Raw genomic sequence first — 19,496 nt, 5'->3', positions numbered from 1 at the left:
AGAGTCTGTATCAAAGGGGAAACACCAAGTACCTTAAAATGACTGAAGTACCTTGAAGCATTAATGAGCCCCAGTGAGTGTTGTTACTGACAAAGCCTCTCCAGGGACTAATTAAAGCAGATAATTGGAGGCCATGATTGCACAAACTCTAAGAGACTCCAAGGCAAAAGCCAAACCCAAAGTCCTTTGAAAAACCTGCAGTCCCTGCAGGGAGCATTCAGGAGCTCCCAGGGTCATTCCTGAGCAAGGCTCCCCAGGGACTCCTTCCAGCAGATCCTTGAGGCCACTGGGATGTGGGCTAGGGGGGGATGCTGAGGGCAGGACAAGGGGCTGACAGAGCCCAGCCTGGCTGGGGCTGTGCCAGGAGGCCCCAGGGCCTCAGGACAAGGTGTCTCCTCACAGCCCTTGGTGGCACAGACCCTGCTGTGCCCCAGGGCACCAAGACTTGACTTCTCTTTGTCCTCACCTGTCATCCCTGCCTCCAGTTCTCTGCTCTGCCTGGGGCCTGGGGACATTTTCTCAGTCGTGTCTCTCAGTGGGACCCATGAAAACTCTAAGAAACTTTAGAGTTGGATTCTGACTTGGAGTTCTGAAGACGTTTCTTCAGCTCCCTCTCAGGGACTGATGTTCAGGGCCTGAGCATAAAGCCCCAGAGGCTCATTGAAGTCCTTGTGCTGTGTCTGTGCTGCTGAGCTGGGCTGGGCTCCTGGCACAGAGGCAGCTCCTGGTAACCAAGAAGAGCTTCAAAAGCACATTTCTCTTGATGACCAGCTCTTCTGCCAGCCCAGCAGGGCTGGGGCACTGCCTGCAGCCACCCCGGGCACAGCACAGAGGCACAGAGAGCTTCAATCAGTCAGGGCTGGGAAGGGGCTGAGAAGTGCCTGGGGCAGAATCACTGCCAGCCCTTGGCACAGGGACCTCTGGCTGCAGGACAATGCAGCTGCAGCTCATGGAGTGATCTCCTAAAGCTAGAACATCCCAAAGCCTACAGACCCTGTGAGTACATTCTCTGATTGTCTCTTGTGCAGATCAGACAGGGGTGCCCAGGGCTGTCCTGCAGAGCAGGGTCCTGCAGCCCAGGGTGCTGTGCTGGGGCAGGGACTCTGCTGCCTGCCAGGGACGGCTCTCAGCCAGCCCTGGCAGCTGCTCCCAGCACTGGGGGACAAGATCTGGGTGGGAGGAGACAGCTAGAAAGAAAGGCTTGGAAGTGTTCTCCTTGTGTGGTGATGATGGTGCATTGTTCAGGGCTGCTCCCAGCATGGCATTTAATTGAAGAACATTTCCAAGTCGATTGTACAGGGAGCACAGCGACACAGGGACTGCATGAAAGGGGAAATCCTGCTTTTCTAATCTACTGCTCTTGGTTGCCTGGATTGGATACTGCACACAGATATTCATCTCTCAGATATCATTGAGGAAAAAAAAAAATTCTTTCAGATCTCAATAAATCAGACAGTGAGATAAATCAGCACAGGGTCCCTCACAGGCAGCATCAGTGTCGCTTTTCCAGCCTCCTCATGGTTGCTCTGAAGTTTCCATCAGAGCCTGCAGAGCCTGAGCTGCCCCTGGGCAGTGCCAGAGCTGGGAGGGGTCTGCAGGGCAGAGCTGAGCCCCCCAGGGCTGGGCTGGGCTCTGGCAGCACTGTCAGGGCCCAGCCCTGGGCACAGGGAAGCAGCTGCTGCCAGGGATAGCTCCAGGCAGCAGATCCCTGGGCAGGCAGTGGAGGGAAAGAGCCCCCAAGCTTTGGGATATTTAAAGTCCTCTCCAAACACAACTATTCCATGACTGCTTTTTTTACAGATCCCCATGCTAAGGTAACACAGCAAATGTTCAACAGCAGCTCCATCAGGCACTTCCTCCTGCTGGCGTTGGCAGACACGCGGCAGCTGCAGCTCCTGCACTTCTGCCTCTTGCTGGGCATCTCCCTGGCTGCCCTCCTGGGCAACGGCCTCATCATCAGCGCCGTAGCCTGCGGCCACCACCTGCACACGCCCATGTTCTTCTTCCTGCTCAACCTGGCCCTCAGCGACCTGGGCTCCATCTGCACCACTGTCCCCAAAGCCATGCACAATTCCCTCTGGGACACCAGGAACATCTCCTACACTGGATGTGCTGCTCAGCTCTTTTTCTTTCTGTTCTTCATCTCAGCAGAGCTTTTCCTCCTGACCATCATGTGCTATGACCGCTACGTGTCCATCTGCAAACCCCTGCACTACGAGACCCTCCTGGGCAGCAGAGCTTGTGCCCACATGGCAGCAGCTGCCTGGGGTGGTGCCTTTCTCAATGCTCTGCTGCACACAGCCAATACATTTTCCCTGCCCCTGTGCCATGGCAATGTCCTGGGCCAGTTCTTCTGTGAAATCCCACAGATTCTCAAGCTCTCCTGCTCACACTCCAACTTTAAACAACTGGGGCTCATTGCTGTTAGTGCATCTTTAGGACTTGGATGTTTTGTGTTCATTGTTTTCTCCTATGTGCAGATCTTCAGGGCCGTGCTGAGGATCCCCTCTGAGCAGGGACGGCACAAAGCCTTTTCCACCTGCCTCCCTCACCTGACTGTTCTCACCCTGTTCCTCAGCACTCTAATCTTTGCTCACTTGAAGCCCCCCTCCATCTCCTCCCCATCGCTGGATCTGGCCCTGTCAGTTCTGTACTCGGTGGTGCCTCCAGCCCTGAACCCCCTCATCTACAGCCTGAGGAACCAGGACCTCAAGGCTGCAGTGTGGAGACTGATGACTGGATGCTTTCAGAAACATTAAACTGCAGGCCAGTGTTTGCAAATCACTTGTAATAAAAGTAATTTTTAATATTTCTTGTTGGTTTGGTTGTGGGTTTTTTCCCCTTTTTTTTAGGTTTTTTATATTGTCCATAATTAAATATCAGTGTTTGGGCCTTTTCTCATTTTGCTTCTCTCTACCTTCCCTGAGCCCACAGACTGTGTCAATGAGGGGCCGTGCTCCTGGTGGCTTTAAAGGAACTAAAGGATCTCCCAGCAAAGTTTTCTGCAGAGATGCCCTTTTGTTGCCTTCTCAGGAGCTGCAGCAGCAATGTCTGTGTGCAGAGCTGGGGTCAGATCAGTGCTGGCCCAGCAGCGGTGCCCAGCAGCAGCAGCACTTGGTGTTGCCAGTGATGCTGCCGTGGCCCTGCCCCGCTGCCCTGGTGGCCCTGGTGTTGCTGCAAGGCCTGAGTGCTCTCGGGGCCGGGCACAGTCCTGGGGGTGGCAGTGCTGGGGCTGCAGCAGGGACAGGCCATGGGCACTGCTGGGGCAGCGCTGACGCCTCAGCCCAGGCCCTGGGGGCTCCAGGCTCCTTGCCCAGGCTCTCTCAAGAACACGGCCAGGCCAATGCTCAGCACAGAAAACCCCTGTGAGCAGCCCCAGGCTGGCCGTGGGCAGGCTGGGGGCAAACAGCATGGCTGGGGCTCTGCAAGGACCATGGGGCAGATGGGAAGGAGCAGCAGAGCAGGGGCTGATCCATCTCCAGTGAAATAAACAGGGCCCGGAGACTTCTTCTCCTTTTTAATGCCTTTATTAAAGGTGATCAGCTCAGGATTGGGCGTCCCGGCAGGGCTGCAGTCCCCGTCGCGTCTCCCAGGGCGACTCAGAGGAGGAGGATATGCGCAGATCTGTCCACTAGGGGCAGAGCCGGGGGATCCAGTCCTCGTGGGGGCCTTTAGGGCTTGGTGTCCCCGTCAGGTGTTGTTTTCCCTGCCCCGGCGGCTGTCTGGTCCCGGCGTTGGGACCACTCCCTGCTCAGGGCGAGAGGGGCTCCGAAGGTGTTCAGCATCTCTGCAGGCTCAGCACTCGGCTCCTCACGTCCAGACATCACTTTAGTCTCTCAATTCTTATTTGGCTCGTTGTTTTTGGGGTTTTCTCTGTGCCTCTGGAGTCGGGGTCCCACAAAGCATTCTGGACTTTGGAGTCACTTTGCATAACCCCCCCCACCCTCTCAGGTGTCTTCCCTATGCTGTAAGAGAGCACAGCCTCGGGGGAAGGGTCATCCACCGCACCCAGCCAGGTTTTTTACTAATACAAAAGAGGAGATAAGCCTTAACGACCCGGTATTACAATAACAAAGCACTAAGAATCCTGGCAAAGCCTGAGGCCTGGCTGCGTCCTTGTAACTCTTTCTCACAAAAAATATTAACTGAATTTTTGTTCATAACAGTCCCCCCTCTTTTTCTTTGATCGAGCTTAAATTCTTAAGCTCGCATCAACTCACAATTTTTTTGTTTTGAATCTAGTATAAATCTCTTGTGCACTTTGGTAATCATGGTTACTTAACCTCGTTACTTTTCTTGGTTTCTCCAGGTTGGTTTGTACAGCTAATACTGTTTTACTAAAACAGATAAATAAGCATAGTAAAAAAAACAATCCTCTAAGTACACACACAGCAAGAAAAACCCCTTTTTCCCATACATATTTTCTGAAAATCTCTAAGTTCTCCCACCCACTGGGATCAACTGTAAGAGTTTGATCTTGATTATTTACACATGCCAATCTTTTTATTTCATTTGAAATGTCTCTAATAATTGACTTCTTTATTTTTAATACTGCCTGGAGCCGGATGACTTTGTTCAACACAGATATTGGGGTCCGAACTTGGCTTTTACAATTTTGGATTTTCTCAATTTCTATTTCACTTTCCCGGTTTTGTTCAATTTCTTCCAAATCATTATATATAGGAAATCACAAACTTGATCCAGTTTCTTTGGGTAATAAGAAAATTGGTTTTATCACCCTAGCAATGCAGTTGCCAGTTGAGATCAAACTTAGGGGTTTAGAGCTCCCCTGAAATGTGTTCCAAAAGGGGTTTATCTCTTTTCCAGTACACTCATATAAATACTTGTAACAAACAATTTTTCTTACTATTTTCACCATTTCTTTGCTTTTTACTAGATCTGCTGAGCTTGTTTCAGCAGCATCACATTCAAAGCAAAACTAGGCTTCCTCTATAGGGCACTCTCCTAGGAGTGGCTGCCTAAAAGTGGCAGTATTGTGTGCTATCCAATATATTCTCTTATTTTTCTGATAAAGGACCAATTGGGAGAGGTTAACACCATCAGGGTTAGAACTGATGTGGACTCTCGACAAGGAGCTCACTTCCTCCTCATAGAGGGGTTGGTAGCATTCATTGCACAGCTCAGCTGGGCTCCCCTGAGCACCACCAGCAATCAGAGCCATCAGTACCACCCTTCCCAAGAGTCCGGTATGGGTCATCTTGCACAGCCTGCCCACCCGGCCTTGCCTCTTGGGGAATTTTTTCTGAGAAGAAGCTTCCAAGGTCTTTAGAGTACCTTCTACCCGCTTCTCTGGTTAAGCCTCTCTTGGTCTGTTCCCTACCAATTTTAGTTTCCCCCCAGGGGAGTGTTCTGTAGAGGATTAACCTGGAGTCTTTAGAAATATATTGGGGAACTTAAACTAGAATTACTTATTTACAGCCTTAAACTTTTTACCAACATAATTTACACAAAACAGTTTTGAAACATTTTAAGCAATATTAGAACTCTGATACCAATTTTTCCTCTATACAGTCCAGTCTTTTTGACTCTTCCTCCTGAGAGTCAACTTTAAATCACAGTATACCCGGGTGAATTAACTTGTGATGTGGATGAATCCTTATCCAGTGCCCGGAGGTGAGTGGTGTGGACTCTGGCCCAATGCCAGCAGGAAAAAGGGGTGGAGTCTAGTCCAATGCCAGACGAAGAAACTGGGAGTCTGGCCCAATGCCAGCAGGAGGTGGAGTCTGGTCCAATACCAGAATGCCAGAGGGAAAAACTTGGTGTTAAATCCTGGTCCAATACCCGGGGTGAGATTGATGTGAGTCCAACCGTCTTAGTAATGAAGAATACCTGAAACGGGCTTTCAAACACAGGCATTAATGCTCTACTGTTAATGATTTTATCAAAACTCAGCTTCTCTGTTTAATGTTATCAGTAATTTCTCTTTTTCCATACCTTGTATGTTTGTCTCATCAACTTCTACATACTCTGTATTTTGCAAGGAGTTGTATTTCTCAGCTAGCTTAACTCTCAAAGTACTTTTATTCTCCTATTTTTTCTGTGCATTTAATTCACTGGTTTTCTGTTCTATTTTCAAGATCTTATTTATTTATCTCTTGCTTCTGTTTCATACTTTCACTTACAGCTTAAATATTTCTTTCAACCCCTTACACCTAAATTTTTTCCTTACACCATTCTTTTACACAATACACTTCCCTCTAAGGAGATGTGGTAAAACTTGTAATGCACCATCTACATTACTTCTATTCTAACTCTTCTATATTCACTCTCTCATTTCTCATTCACTTTCACACATTCCTCCACATCTTTAAGACACAAACTTATTGCTAGAAAATCACGGGTCCCTATAGCCCCCCTCACCTTGGGGTTAGCCCACAGGTCTCAGTATCTCTGGGCCTCTTGGAAGGGCCCAGACTCTGGTTGCCTCTGGTGCACATCCACCTGTGAGGCTGTCTGCATGTCACTCACGCTCTTACAGCTACGGCTCCCTCACACATCTGGGGAGCACTAGTCTGGTTTGCAGGTCACACACACACACACTTTGGTCACAGCCCCCACCCGCCCGGGGGACACAAGCCTGGTTTGAAGGTCACACACACACTTCCACTGCCCCCTTCCCACCTGCCCAGGAAGTTGAGGCTGACTTTGCTTGTGACTCACACACACAACAAGACAACAATAAGGTACCTTTTACTTTCACACCACTTATTATAAGATAAGTCTTACTGGCCAGTTTTGGTGGTATTGGATATCCTTTCTACCTAGCTGGATTTTTGTCTAACTTCAGATGTTACTTTATTGAGACAGGACTTTTCTGCTCCTGTATCAACCAAAAATTCAAATTCCTCATTTAGGGGTCCCACTTCAAAGTTTACCAAGGGCTCTTCTAGATGTTGCATCGGGTCCCCTAAAATGTAAAGCCCCTGACCCTCTACTCGTCACATCTAAGGATCTTCCCTAAATTATCTTGTTCCCGGGCTATTGCCTCATCGAGACTGAGCTTTCTACAAAACCTCCTGACATGTCCTGGCTCTCCACAGTAATAGCAATGTCGTTCTCTCAAAGGGACTTGAGGTGTCTCCATCCCTTTTGCACCTGACAGTACAAGAGGCCTATCCTTGCCTCCTCCTGGTGGTGGACCCGCCCACCCTGCACTTTCTCTAGCTACAGCAACCATGATCTTAGCCTTGGCCTTTGCTTTTTCTTCTTCCCTCCTTAAATACACCTTCAATGCCTCTCTTAATAACTCATTTATGTCCTTCTCTTGCCAATCTTCCATCTTTTCCAGTTTCTTCCTTATATCAGGCCAAGATTTGGTAACAAATTGGACTTTTAGTAGCATTTGACCTTCTGGGGTGTCTGGGTCAATTCTAGAGTACAACTGGAAGTTCCGCCTTAGGTGATTAAGCCAGGCAGCAGGAGCTTCATCTTTCTCCTGCATGCCCTCAAATGCCAATTGGGTGTTAGTTCCTTTGGGAACTGACTCTTTGATCCCCCGTATTATCAAAGACCTATATTCCATCATGGCCTTCCTCCCCTCCTCCTGGTTAGTGTTCCAGCTGGGATCCGTTAGTGGCAATTTCTGTTCGCCTGATGGCACCTGGGGTCCTGGACGGTTATCTTTCTCCCAAATTCTTATGCCAGTCACCCTAATCATCTGGACCTCTTCTGGAGAAAATAATATACTCAGGATGGAATTCATCTCCCCCCAGGTGTAGATATTTGGACCTAGGAATTGATCCACTTGGTTGGCTATGCCCACTGGGTCCTCAACTAAATGCCCCAACTCTTTCTTGAATCCTCTCACCTCAGAAGCAGTTAGGGGAGCATTCACAAAGCCAACACCTCCTGCTACTCCTCCCATAGGAACCTCTCTGAGGGGAAAGAGTCTCTCTGCCTTGGAGGTCTTGGATCTGGTGCTACAGTACGGCCCATCTTCAGATGCCAAACTACTTTGAGGGATATCTGGGTTACCCTGAACGTTCTGCCCATCAGCAGGTGTATTTGCTGATAGCTGTTTATCGGGCGAGGAGACATTTGTGTCCCAACTAGGAGGAGGTAAAGGGACAGCAATAGGAGGGGGAGAAAAGCCTGAGTGAATATTAAGTGGAGCTGGAGAAGGGGTGGAGAATGCAGCAGGTGGAGTAGGCACTTGTGGTGGTGCAGAAGGAACTGGAGGGGATACTGGGTTTATCATAGCGGGAGCTGAAGAGGTAGAAGGAGGAGTTTGAACAGGTGGTAGTGAGATGGCAGCCGGGGGAAGAACTGGACCTGCCATTTGAGGTGCTTGAAGAAGAGGATTATAAGGTAGAGGGGCAGAAGGAGGCAGATAATCCAGGGGATCCCATCTTTTACTAGTCTTATCATCCCCTCCTTCATTCCCCTCTTTCTTCCTCTGTACCTTACAAATTCGCACCCCTTCATCTCCAACAGCGCTCTTTAACCAGCAAGCTACGTACAATAATTGCTCCGGACCAGTATCTCCTCGAGCTGTCAGATAATTATTTAATTGTTGGCACATCCACTTATCCTTTGTCCCACCCCAAGGCCATCCTCCTTGTAACTCTAATTCTGGCCACACTGCCATACAATAATGGATCATTTTCACTTTATCTAATCCCTCTGTGGCCTCTATAGAATCCCATTTTACTAACAGTTCTCCTAAGGGACTATTGGGAGGTATGTCCCTCAGCCTCTTGCCAGTCTTTTTACTATTACACCCTCCCGATTTACAGGTATGAACAGTAAAAAATCCCAAAGGTGCCTTTACTGACCGGTAATTTCAAAAAGAACCTTCTTTGAGGAGCTTCAGCCTCCTCCACTGAAACTTCAAATTTCTGCCTGATGCTCAGGACTTTATACTGAAACAACTGCCCGATCTCTTGATTGCCTAACTTTCCCCACGTCAGGTCTTACATCCATTGGGACTTGAACACACGAAACCTCGACCTTAAGAATCCGGGTCGTGCCTGACTCCCTCAGTCAGGAAAAACAACTGCCTGATTTTTAGTTTGCCTAACCCGCCAATTTTTAGGCTTCACCGTATCAGGACTTAAAAGCAAACCACAGCCTCCTTCGCTGGGGTTTGTGCTTGGCTCCTGTGCCAGGACTTACTTTTGCCTGCAGTGCTTGTGAGCTACCTGAATCCTTCTGAGGACTGACAAAATCTTACGCGAATCCTTCTCAAGACTTACAAATGCTACCCCAATGCTACCCGAATCCTTCTCGGGACTGACAAATCTGCCTGACTTCCCTCTGTCAGGACTTACTTTGGGTGCGTGCCACTCATACAAATATTCCCTCCGCACGCCTGGAGAGGGGGGGCCCTTTATTCCCCCTTGGGAGACGACTCACTCATGCTAATTCCAAGCTCTGCCCCCTGTTCCCGGCCGGCCCCTTCGCAGGAGTCCGGAAACGCTGTACTGAGAGGTCCATTATCACTTCGAACGTCCGGCTGCCGGCCTTCGTCTCATTCACACACACCACATGCGCACGTCTCCCGCTCCCGCCACCGGCTTTCTCACCAATCCGATGCTCCGGTGCTCCTCTGCGTCGCTGCTCCTGAGCCGATCCCTCTGGTCCTGGTAGCCAGCTGTCCTGAAGTCCAAGATGGCCAGTCTTGAATCTTCTTGCGGCGTGGCTATTCCGGACGAGCGCCCCCAGCTGAAATAAACAGGGCCAGGAGACTTCTTCTCCTTTTTAATGCCTTTATTAAAAGTGATCAGCTCAGGATTGGCGGCCCAGCAGGGCTGCAGTCCCCGTCGAGTCTCCCAGGGCGACTCAGAGGAGGAGGATATGCGCAGCTCTGCCCACTAGGGGCAGAGCCGGGGGATTCAGTCCTCGTGGGAGCCTTTAGGGCGTGGTGTCCCCGTCAGATGATGTCCTCTCAGCCTCGGCGGCCACCTGGTCCCGGCGTTGGGACGACTCTCTGCTCAGGGCAAGAGGGACTCCACATCTCCGCAGGCTCAGCAATTGGCTCCTCATGTCCAGACACCACTTTTAGCTCTCAATTCTTATTTGGCTCGTTGTTTTTCGGGTTTTCTCATTGCATTTTGGAGTCGAGGTCTCAAAGCCTGCTGGTCTTTGGAGTCACTTTGCATAACCCCCCCCACCCTCTCAGGTGTCTTCCCTATGCTGTAAGAGAGCACAGCCTCGGGGAAGGGCCATCCACCCCACCCAGCCAGGCCTTTTACTAATACAAAAGAGGAGATAAGCGGCCCGGTATTACAATAACCAAGCACTAAGAACCCTGGCAGAGACACATCTGGCTGCGTCCCTGTAACTGTTTCTCACAAAAAAAATATTAACCGAATTTTTGTTCATAACACAGGAGACCTTCCCGAGACCTTCCCGAGCACCCTCTCTGATCTTTCTGCTTTCTCACTTGAGCAAGGCTCTCCTCCAGCCAAAGAGATTATTGCATTTAGGGATCCAAGTCCAAGTGGCAGGAGCCCCAATGCTCTCCAGTCAATGCTGAAGGCCTGTATCTGCATAAGATGTTTGGGCTGCCCCATTCTTCCTTTGCTTTTGCCTGCAAATGCCATTGCCCTTTCTGCCTCAAATAGAAGTACCAAAGAGGGCCAAAAACAGACCAGTGGGCCATATTCCAAAGGCAGTCTGGTCTGGAGAGGACAAATGAAGAATATCCTTCCCCACCATCACACCATGCCAAAGACACTGTTTCACTTTCCACCTTTAAGAAACAACAGACAATTCAGAAGGAATTCTCGAGTTTATTCGCAGAGTGAGAAGGAAGGGGATCTTCAAGGTGAGTTGTGGTTTCAGGAACTTTATTGATTTTCAATCCTACTCCGCAGTCCTATTAGACAATCCTACTCTAAGCCTAACCCTTACCTTAATCCTTATCCTTATCCTTATCCTTATGGTTATCCTTATCCTTATCCTTATCCTTATCCTTATCCTTATCCTTATCCTTATCCTTATCCTTATCTTTATCCTTATCCTTATCCTTATTCATATGCTTATCATTATGCTTATGCTTATGCTTATGCTTATCCTTATCCTTATCCTTATCCTTATCCTTATCCTTATCCTTATCCTTATCTTTATCCTCATCCTTATTCATATGCTTATCATTATGCTTAAGCTTATGCTTATGCTTATGCTTATGCTTATCCTGATCCTTATCCTTATCCTTATCCTTATCCTTATCCTTATCCTTATCCTTATCCTTATCCTTATCCTTATCCTTATTATTATCCTAATCCTTAATATAATCCTAATCCCAGTCGTAACCTACAATCCTACTCTAAACCTGTTAAGGAATAAATAAATGGTCCTGATGTGATTGTCACATTTTTGTCTCCTTCCTCTTCACTGAAACAATCAGTGGCACCAGGCTGGACGCAGGCTCAGCATATCTTACAAATGGATGCTGCCCAAAGGGAAAAAAGCCAAATCAACAAAAAACAATGAACCATGACTTTCCAAGCTCAGTGCTTCACAGGATTTCTCCTGGCTCTAGAAGGATGCAGGAAGAGGAACAATGGGACAACTCCATCTTTATGTGCAGGACTTTGCCATCACAGGCAAACCTGGCCTAGAATCCCACTCATCCATTTCTACAGCTGTCTTCATCTTGCTGAGATTTTAGCCCTGCCAGTGCTCTAGAATTGGTGCTTTCTGTCCTTGGAGTTTCTTCTTTTCAAGAAACTCCAAAGCCTCTCATTGGTCCCTCTCTTTGTAAGACAGGCACGGTGCTGATTTCCACAGGGAGACAGAGCAGTGTCTACCTTTCCATGCCCTGCCCCTCGTGTGCTGGTTGGCACCTTCCTTCCCAGCAGGGCCAGCCCAGTGGCACTGGGTCCTGCAGTTCCCTCTCTGCCACACAACCTGGCAGTAACCCTGGCACAGTTCCCATCTGCTTGAGGTGCCAGGCAGCAGATGGGGCTGGGACAAGTCCCTCCCAGCTGTCCCTGTTTGCGTGGCAGAAACCTCTGAGGGTGGGCTGGGGGGCACAAACCAGGGCCCTTCAGAGGCTCAGAGTGAACCCCCACAGCCCCTCCTGCCCACAGCCAAATCTCTGACTGCTCAGCTGGGACTGGCTTCCTTGGGTTCCTGCACCTCCATTTCATGTCTCTGTACTCTGCATTGCTCTACTTCAATTCTTTTGCCATTAGGTAAAACTGAACACTCCACCAAATTAAAAAACGAAGAGGGTGACAGAAACAGAAAACAGAGCACCTCTCCTCTGAGGAAATGTAGAGAGAGGTGGAGTTATTCAGCTTTGTGAAGAACAGGCTCCAGGGAGACTTTATTGCCCCTTTCCAAGAATTCAGCGTGGCTTTGAAGAAAGTGGGGGACATCTTTTTTAACAGGGCCAGTTACAATAGGATGTGGGGGAATATTTTTAAACAAAATGGGGATCAAGTCAGAGTAGGTCTAAGGAAGAACTTGTTTACTCGGAGCATGGTGCAACCCTGGCACAGCTTGCCCCAAGAGCTTGAAGGTGCCCCATCCCTGCAACCATTCCAAGTCAGGTGGCATAGGGCTCTGAGCAACCTGATCTCTTTGAAGATGTCCCTGCTCATTGCAGGACCCTTGGACCAGAGGAGCTTTACAGGGCCCTGCCAGCCTAGCCCAGTCCAAGATTCCTCACCATTTTCATTTGAAGAGCACCAAGAGTGGAAGTGAGGAAGAAGAGGGCTGATCTGATGCCTTGGACTTGAGTGGAGGAGGAGCCCATCCCTCAGCCCCTTTTTCACCTGCAGCCCCTTCCCATTTTACCTGCAGGAGCTCCTTGGCAGACCAGCGCCGCTCCTCGTCTCTCTGCAGGCAGCAGCTCAGGAAGTCACGCAGCAAAGCTGAGAGGAGCTTGGGATGTTGCAGTTTTGGGGTCCCTACTTTGGCTATCAGTCGTCGAGCCTGGAGAAAAACAACCACGAGGCTCCACCTGCTGCTTTCACATCTCTAAGGCTCTCCCAGATCCCTTTGTTTAACCTCTGTTCTTCAGTGGCAGTTACTGCCCTGACAGAGACCCAGAGATGACTTTCCTTTGCCAACCAAAAACCCAAACACCGATACAACAACAGCTTTTCCAGCATCCCGCAGATCTTGCCTTGGCAGATGATTTCATTGACTGACCTAGTTAGTGGGAACTACGTCAGCAAAAGGACATTTGCATCTCTGAGGATTCATACCAGCTTGAGAGGCTTTTTGGAAGAGGGACTTTGCTGTACTAACTAATTTCAAGGGTTAGTACATGAAAGGCATCTCTGCAGTGCCTGTTGGTCCTTTAAGCACACGTGCCTTAGAACAAAACTCATCAAGCTTTTTCTGCTGTTCTTGAAAACAATGGGAATTGGAAGAAAAGAAAGAAAATGCATTAGGTAGTCCCCAGATAAGGAAATAAAGATTTACAAACTCATCTTCAACACAGCCACATTAAGATGCCTGCACAAGTGTATTAGGATGAAAATGCCTGCTTGGGCACAAAGGTGCCACCTGCAGCCCTGTCTCTCAGCAGTCTGAAAATTTCAGCTTCCCATTTTGCAGCAAAAGAAAAATTGTCTAGGTCAGAAGAAGGAGAGGTGCCATCCCTATGGTCACCCCCTGCTCATTTGGCTACTCGAGTCAATGCATTAGTGGTAGGCCCATCCCAGAAAGTTCCAGGAAACAAACAGGAGGTTTTGGCAGGCTCTCCACATCACCAGGCTCTGGCTTGGTGACACAGAGAACATGCCTTGGGCTGTGAAAGAAACACGGTCACTAAATGCAGTGCAGCAGCACTGCACAGGAAGCAGAAGAGACTCAGTGGCCTTTACACCCTCATGCCCAGGTTTCAGGCATGTTTCCCAGTGAGAAGAAACTGCACACTGGGTTAGGTTCCTCTCTAAAGACTACAGTTTTAGAAACTTTGTTGGGTTTGGGTTTCCTTCCTTCATTTATGGAAAGATAACAGAAGTTCTAAGATGCTTGTTTCCTTTTTCTGGGGCCATCTCCACAGACAAAAGAACTGGAACCACTTATAACCCAAAGGGAAGTGTTTCCTGAGAATGGAGTTTGTTTGTATGTGGTAAGGCTTGAGTTCCCCCACTGATGTATCCAAATCTACAGCAGATGCTGATGTGTTGCAGGGACATTTTTAGAGGGGACCTTGGTGGAAGTAGTTCCAGCAGATGGCAATGGGATTTTGCCCAATGGCACGCCGGGCATGGGACAGGTGAGAAAGACAGTGGGATCAGTGAGTATTTGCTGCTTACCGAGGCATGACTTTGGTCCCAGTAAGGAGGTTCTTTTTCTAACATTTCAATGCCCACAATTCCAAAAGACCATATGTCCACTTTGGGGCCATATGGTTGACCTGTTGCCACTTCAGGTGCCATCCACCAAGGAGTTCCGACTGCCAAGCATGGTCTGCTCTGCTCAGAGTTGAGCTGAGTAGAGAGGCCAAAATCAGCTGAGGAGAAAGCAAAATACTGGTTTTATTTGAATTCTGTGCAACTAGGAAAGCAAGCAAAAGAATTCCCCAGTAGAGGTTTGAAAAGTTGCTGTTCAATCTCCTGGCAATGGCAACTTAAAAAATCCCCCGATTTTTTACACTGCCTCCAGCAGTGGCTTTTGTTCTTTGGAAACTTTAGACTTGTAGCTCCCTCCCTCTGGAAGGGACACACACAGGACAACAACACTCTTGACTTCTTGTTCCCTTTCCTATCTCTGTGCACGTGGCAACTGTGCCCTCAGCTCACAGCAAGTGTCCCTGCGCTGCCACCAGCACCAGTTTTGGGAGCTGGCTGTCACTGCAAGCAGCCCCACACCCACATCCCTGGAACGCTGCACCTGACCAAGAATCTACTGACTCAGCTTGACAGAGCTGTCGGTTCTGAGAAGGATGTTGTCACTCTTCACATCTCGATGGATCACATTGTTTGAATGAAGAAAATCCAGTCCTTGCAGGCACTGAGAGAGGAAACAGAAAGAGGAGTGCAAAAATGAGTGATGTGATTTCATCACATGAGAGAGAATCAAAGAATGGAAAAGATTCCCTCTCCAGGGGAATGGGGAGTAATGGCAGAACACAATGCCACTGAGTGGAAGAGCTTGCTGCTCCAACACTGGCAGAGCAGGACCTTTCTGAGGAAAGGCACGTCAGCTTTGGAAAGAGCAAGATCACCTGCTCTTTTAGACTGTCCCCTGCAAACCAGCCAGGATGACTCCTGCTGCAGTGGATGGGCTCAGAAGCAAAGAGCATTTTGGCTGCACTCCTATCCTTCTTAGCTGAGGACTGAGAGAATCGAGTCTCTCTTTTTTCTTTGCTCTTTGTTTCAAATCCTGCCACCAGCACCTTTGCTTTTACAGGCAAGGAATGCAGTGAAGACAGAAAAAAGTTTAGAGAGGCAAGATGGGGAACAGCAAATACAAGAGGCGGAGCGAGAGTACAACAGCAGGAGATAAAAGTACTGGCACTGAGTACAGAGAGTGCAGGGGCACTGGCAGGCCGTTCACTTGAGATGCTTTTACTTGCCCATAGCATTCCAGCCACACAGAAACAAAGCTTGGCACATGAAATCACTCCTGTTCTGAGCCCCTGTTCCCAGACAATCCTGCCCAAGGCCTCAGAAGCACAGATGGGATTGCTGACCTCCCGACTGATGGCTGCAATGTGGTCTTCAGACAGGAAGGTCTTGTGGATGACATCACTCAGGGCGCCTCCATCCATGTACTCCATTACTAGCCAGAGTTCTTCACCCAGAAGGTAGTTGAAAGAAGGAAACAAGGCCGTGGAGATAAACATGCATGGCTACCTTGATGTTTTGCTTCTGGGTTTCTTGTTTCCAGGTGCCTTTGTGACTAGGACAGAATCAAAGGAATAGACAATCTGCAGTCTGTGCAGTCTGGAGGAGAAAGGCACAGCAGTGAAAAATAAGATGTCTTAGATGGCCAGCAGGTGAAAAATGCAGTTTAGTAACAGCCCAGGTAAAAACCTGTCAGGCATGGTGTTCCTGGAAATAAGCACCTAGTCTTCCTGGCATGCACAGCAGTGACAAAGAGGGGCAACAATCTAAGAGAAATCCACTTTAGGATTGTTCATCAGCATTTAAGAAACTTTAAGAAAATCAATCCCGAAAAAATGTGGAGGCAGTGTACTTTGAGGGTGTTGACTTAGTAAGAAACAGCTGATCCAGGTTTGAATAATTTTGGAAGAATTTTCAAACAACAAGTGGCAGGGAAAACTCATGCAGACAAGATGCACTCTCCTCTCATCCATTGGAGACGAGTAAAACATATGAATAAATAAAAATTAACAGCTCTACTTTCTGCCACTGACCAAAGTGGGTTTTTAACCTCTCATGTTTGCTGTATGTAAATGCCCATTGATGGGATAAGACCATGACCTCTCACCTGTCTAAATAATTCACAACACTGGGACTCCTACACTTCTTCATGATCATGATTTCATTAACAGTTAGTTCCTTCGTTCTTAGTCCTTGAAGATGTATTTTCTTTATGGCCACCTAAAATGACATTGAAAATCATTAACTGGAGAAGTTGGTGGCACGAGACCACAACGCACATGGAGCAAGTGATTTTGCAATGACACAGCTGAGCTGTGCCAAACTGCCTTGTGATTAGGCGCTGCAATAATTAGGAACTGACATTCCAACAGCCCAGTTCTCTGCTCCCTTGTGGGACAGTTACCAGACACGTGGGGCCACTGACGTTTTTCCTTGTCCACTTGGTAACAGTGGTGTCTCAGCTATCAGCCACAAACCACTGACCACACTCTCTGCTGCTTTGTTTGGGATTCAGAAGAAGTAATCCATGCCTTAATACGCTGTGCATACATCTTGGACTATGGGCATGGCTTAGGGCTTTTAGGGACGCCTTGCAGGTCTCTCCCTATGTGCATTTCCCACTGCAGCACTGCAGGTGGCTAAGGAGCTACCAGTAACTTTCAGATGGATTTGCTGGCAGCCAGAAATGAGGATCCAGGACTCTGAAGCTGTATCCCCAAGGATCAGTGAGGTGCTCTAAGGCACCACCTTGGTTTTAGCAACGGAGAGCAAATGAGCGCGTCCTTCTCTGAAAGGAATCGCTGCCTCCGTGCCTTCCTTCTGGCAGCTGAGGAGGACAAACTCCCAAATGTATTTTGCAGGCTGGCACCAGTCTGTGCTTCTTGTGCCTTTTCAGCACAGCTCTGCCCAGAGCTGCAGCCACAGCTCACACCAGAGGGGAAAGCCCTCATGTGCAGCAGAGTCTGTGGGGCTTGTTGACATTTACCTCTCCTCCTGTGGCATTGTTGAGTGCTCTGACCACTTGTCCAAAACCCCTAGAAACAAAACAGAAGCAGAGAAAGAAGAAGCTGTTTAGCTCCTAGAGTGAAAGCCAGCCCACACAGGAGATCTCTGCTGGAAGTGTCAAAAACCTGCAGGAGGCAGGAGGGCTCTGCCAGAAGGCAGATGATGCATTTTCCTCTCAAGTGCATGGGCACTGGGCCTGTTCCTGAAGCACTGGGGTTCAACTTCTAAAGGGAGTTTAGTCTTTCCTCTTGGGTTTCACTTTCTAAACTGTGTGGGTACTATCCTGACCACAGAGTATTTCCTTCTGCAAAGCAGGGGAAAGAAATGTTCTTGGGAACTGTTATCTCACACAGCTTTGATAGAGGGTAGGTTCCTCTTTCAGGCAAGCAAGTTTCTTCTTTTCTCATTAATGGAGGAGTATGATTTTGAGACATACAAAAATGCTAAGGAAATTAACACAGAGCTGTCCCACACTTGAGACACAAGGAGATCTTCCAGGTCCTGTTCCTTGATGCAGGCAAGACCTTGGCAGCATGGAGATGTCACTGACAATGCATTCTGAGCCCACTCACAAATTCTGAGCAGCACTGAGAGATGGGGTCATCTATCCCCAGGGTGTGAACATGGTTGCAGCTGGCCTGACTTCACACTGGATAGACATTCCACCAGAAAAACACCTGGCCCATGGCTGTGCAGGAGTAACTGCTGTTGGACTCACCCGCTGCCAATATATTTCAGATGGAGGTACTTCATCAGGGGATTTTCAGTGGAGTTCACCATTCTCCCTGAGGGAAACAAAATGCAAGATGTTGACTTTAAAGCAGAGATCCCAGCTTCCAGGACATACAAAAGGCAGCCCCACTGTCTGGGGCTCTGAGCCCTTTGTGGTCAGCTGGGTAGCAACAACCACAACCACAAGAGCAACAGGACAGGCAGCCCCGCAGTGCAGATGGCTGGCACAGAGACTGATTTTGTACAGTTCTTTGAAGAGTTCTCTTGACAGGAAACAAAGCATGGGAAGATGCATTCCCAGGAGAGAAGAACATCTTCCCCACCTTTCAGCAGTTGGCCAAAGGAATTTATTTCCATTTGTAAACCAGAGCAGCTCATGCTATAACTGATCCCAAAGGGGCTTTCAGCATCAGGAGCCTGACCTGTTTATGAGCAGGCTGAGCTCAAAGTTGCCCCTCTCCCAGCTAAGGAAGGCTCCAGCCTCTGCAGCCCCTCCAGCCCTCAGGGACAGGGCAGCTGGCACAAGGAGGCTGGCAAAGCCCAAGCATGAGCACTGGCAAGCAGTGGGAAGAAGCCACAGCCACCCTGAGCCTCTTACAAGCTGTTGCCCCCCTTGAGGACACAACAGGATGGGCTTTGAGATCAGCAACACCGAGGCACAGATCAGTGCCCTTTTTGTCCCAACAGGTGATGGCAGACACAGAATCCACTGGGCTCTGGTCTCAGCCCCACCAGGTCTTATCCGAGAGCACAGCACTGGCAGCTGTTACGGGCAAGAAGCAGATTCATTGGGTTGTGCTGCAGAATCACAAAAGACTTGATGTGTTTTCCTAGAGACTGATCTGAGCAGGGCTTGGGCCAATGGGTAGGATTCTAACAGTCATGGGAAAGAGTGGGAATCGGGTATGGAAAAGTGCCATGGATCTGAGGAATATACCATGGCTGGGCTGGAGGCTCTCTCCTGAGAAATGCCTGCAGTACAGTTTTATCTGATGACGCCACTTGGATACATCTCTTGGAGTCATCTTGATAAGCATAAAACTAGAAGATTAAATAAAGGTTGCTACAAAAGTATCGCTTTTTTCTTTGGGGGCACATGGAAAACACCACTTGCTCTCTATTTGTCCTGTAACCTGATGTCCTTTCAAAGTAATTCTTATTGACAAAAAGATAGCATTCTTGTGAAAATAAACTGCAAATGTAGTAGTGGTAACAGTAGCAGTCATAAAAATGCCATCAGTAAGACATGGGGCAGAAGGGCTATTTCAGAGTGGAGAAAAAACCAACTCCACTAAAAAAGCCCCAAAACCCGTAAACCGAAAAAACCCAAAACACAAAAAATCCTGCCACAGAAAAAAAAAAGAAGGCCTCCACAAAAAATAAACAACACAAAAACATGGCCCCTCTCACAGAAAAAAAAAATAATCCCCAACCAAAAAGACAAAACTCCAAAACCAGTCCATTTCCGTGAAGTTTTTTGCT

The 19,496-nt window shown here is 48.5% G+C and overlaps 2 protein-coding genes across 2 annotated transcripts in view; one reads left to right on the top strand and one right to left on the bottom strand.

The window, feature by feature from the left end:
- The window catches only part of LOC141728045 (uncharacterized), a 621,306-nt gene that overhangs the window by 281,055 nt on the left and 320,755 nt on the right, over window positions 1-19,496 (bottom strand). The window lies entirely within an intron of this gene.
- On the top strand, window positions 1,827-2,759 carry LOC141728060 (olfactory receptor 14J1-like). The gene has a single exon (XM_074534365.1). The coding sequence runs from the start codon at window positions 1,827-1,829 to the stop codon at window positions 2,757-2,759; it is 933 nt and encodes a 310-aa protein (XP_074390466.1).

The sequence above is a fragment of the Zonotrichia albicollis genome, unplaced genomic scaffold (genome assembly GCF_047830755.1).
Source record: "Zonotrichia albicollis isolate bZonAlb1 unplaced genomic scaffold, bZonAlb1.hap1 Scaffold_83, whole genome shotgun sequence".
In the NCBI taxonomy this organism is placed as follows: Eukaryota; Metazoa; Chordata; class Aves; order Passeriformes; family Passerellidae; genus Zonotrichia; species Zonotrichia albicollis.
The sequence above is the reverse complement of the archived record's forward strand: the minus strand, read 5'-3'. Positions and strand labels throughout refer to the sequence as shown.

Excerpts from the sequence above, each read along its gene's own strand:
- LOC141728060 (XM_074534365.1), top strand. The coding sequence starts at position 1,827 with ATGTTCAACAGCAGCTCCATCAGGCACTTCCTCCTGCTGGCGTTGGCA.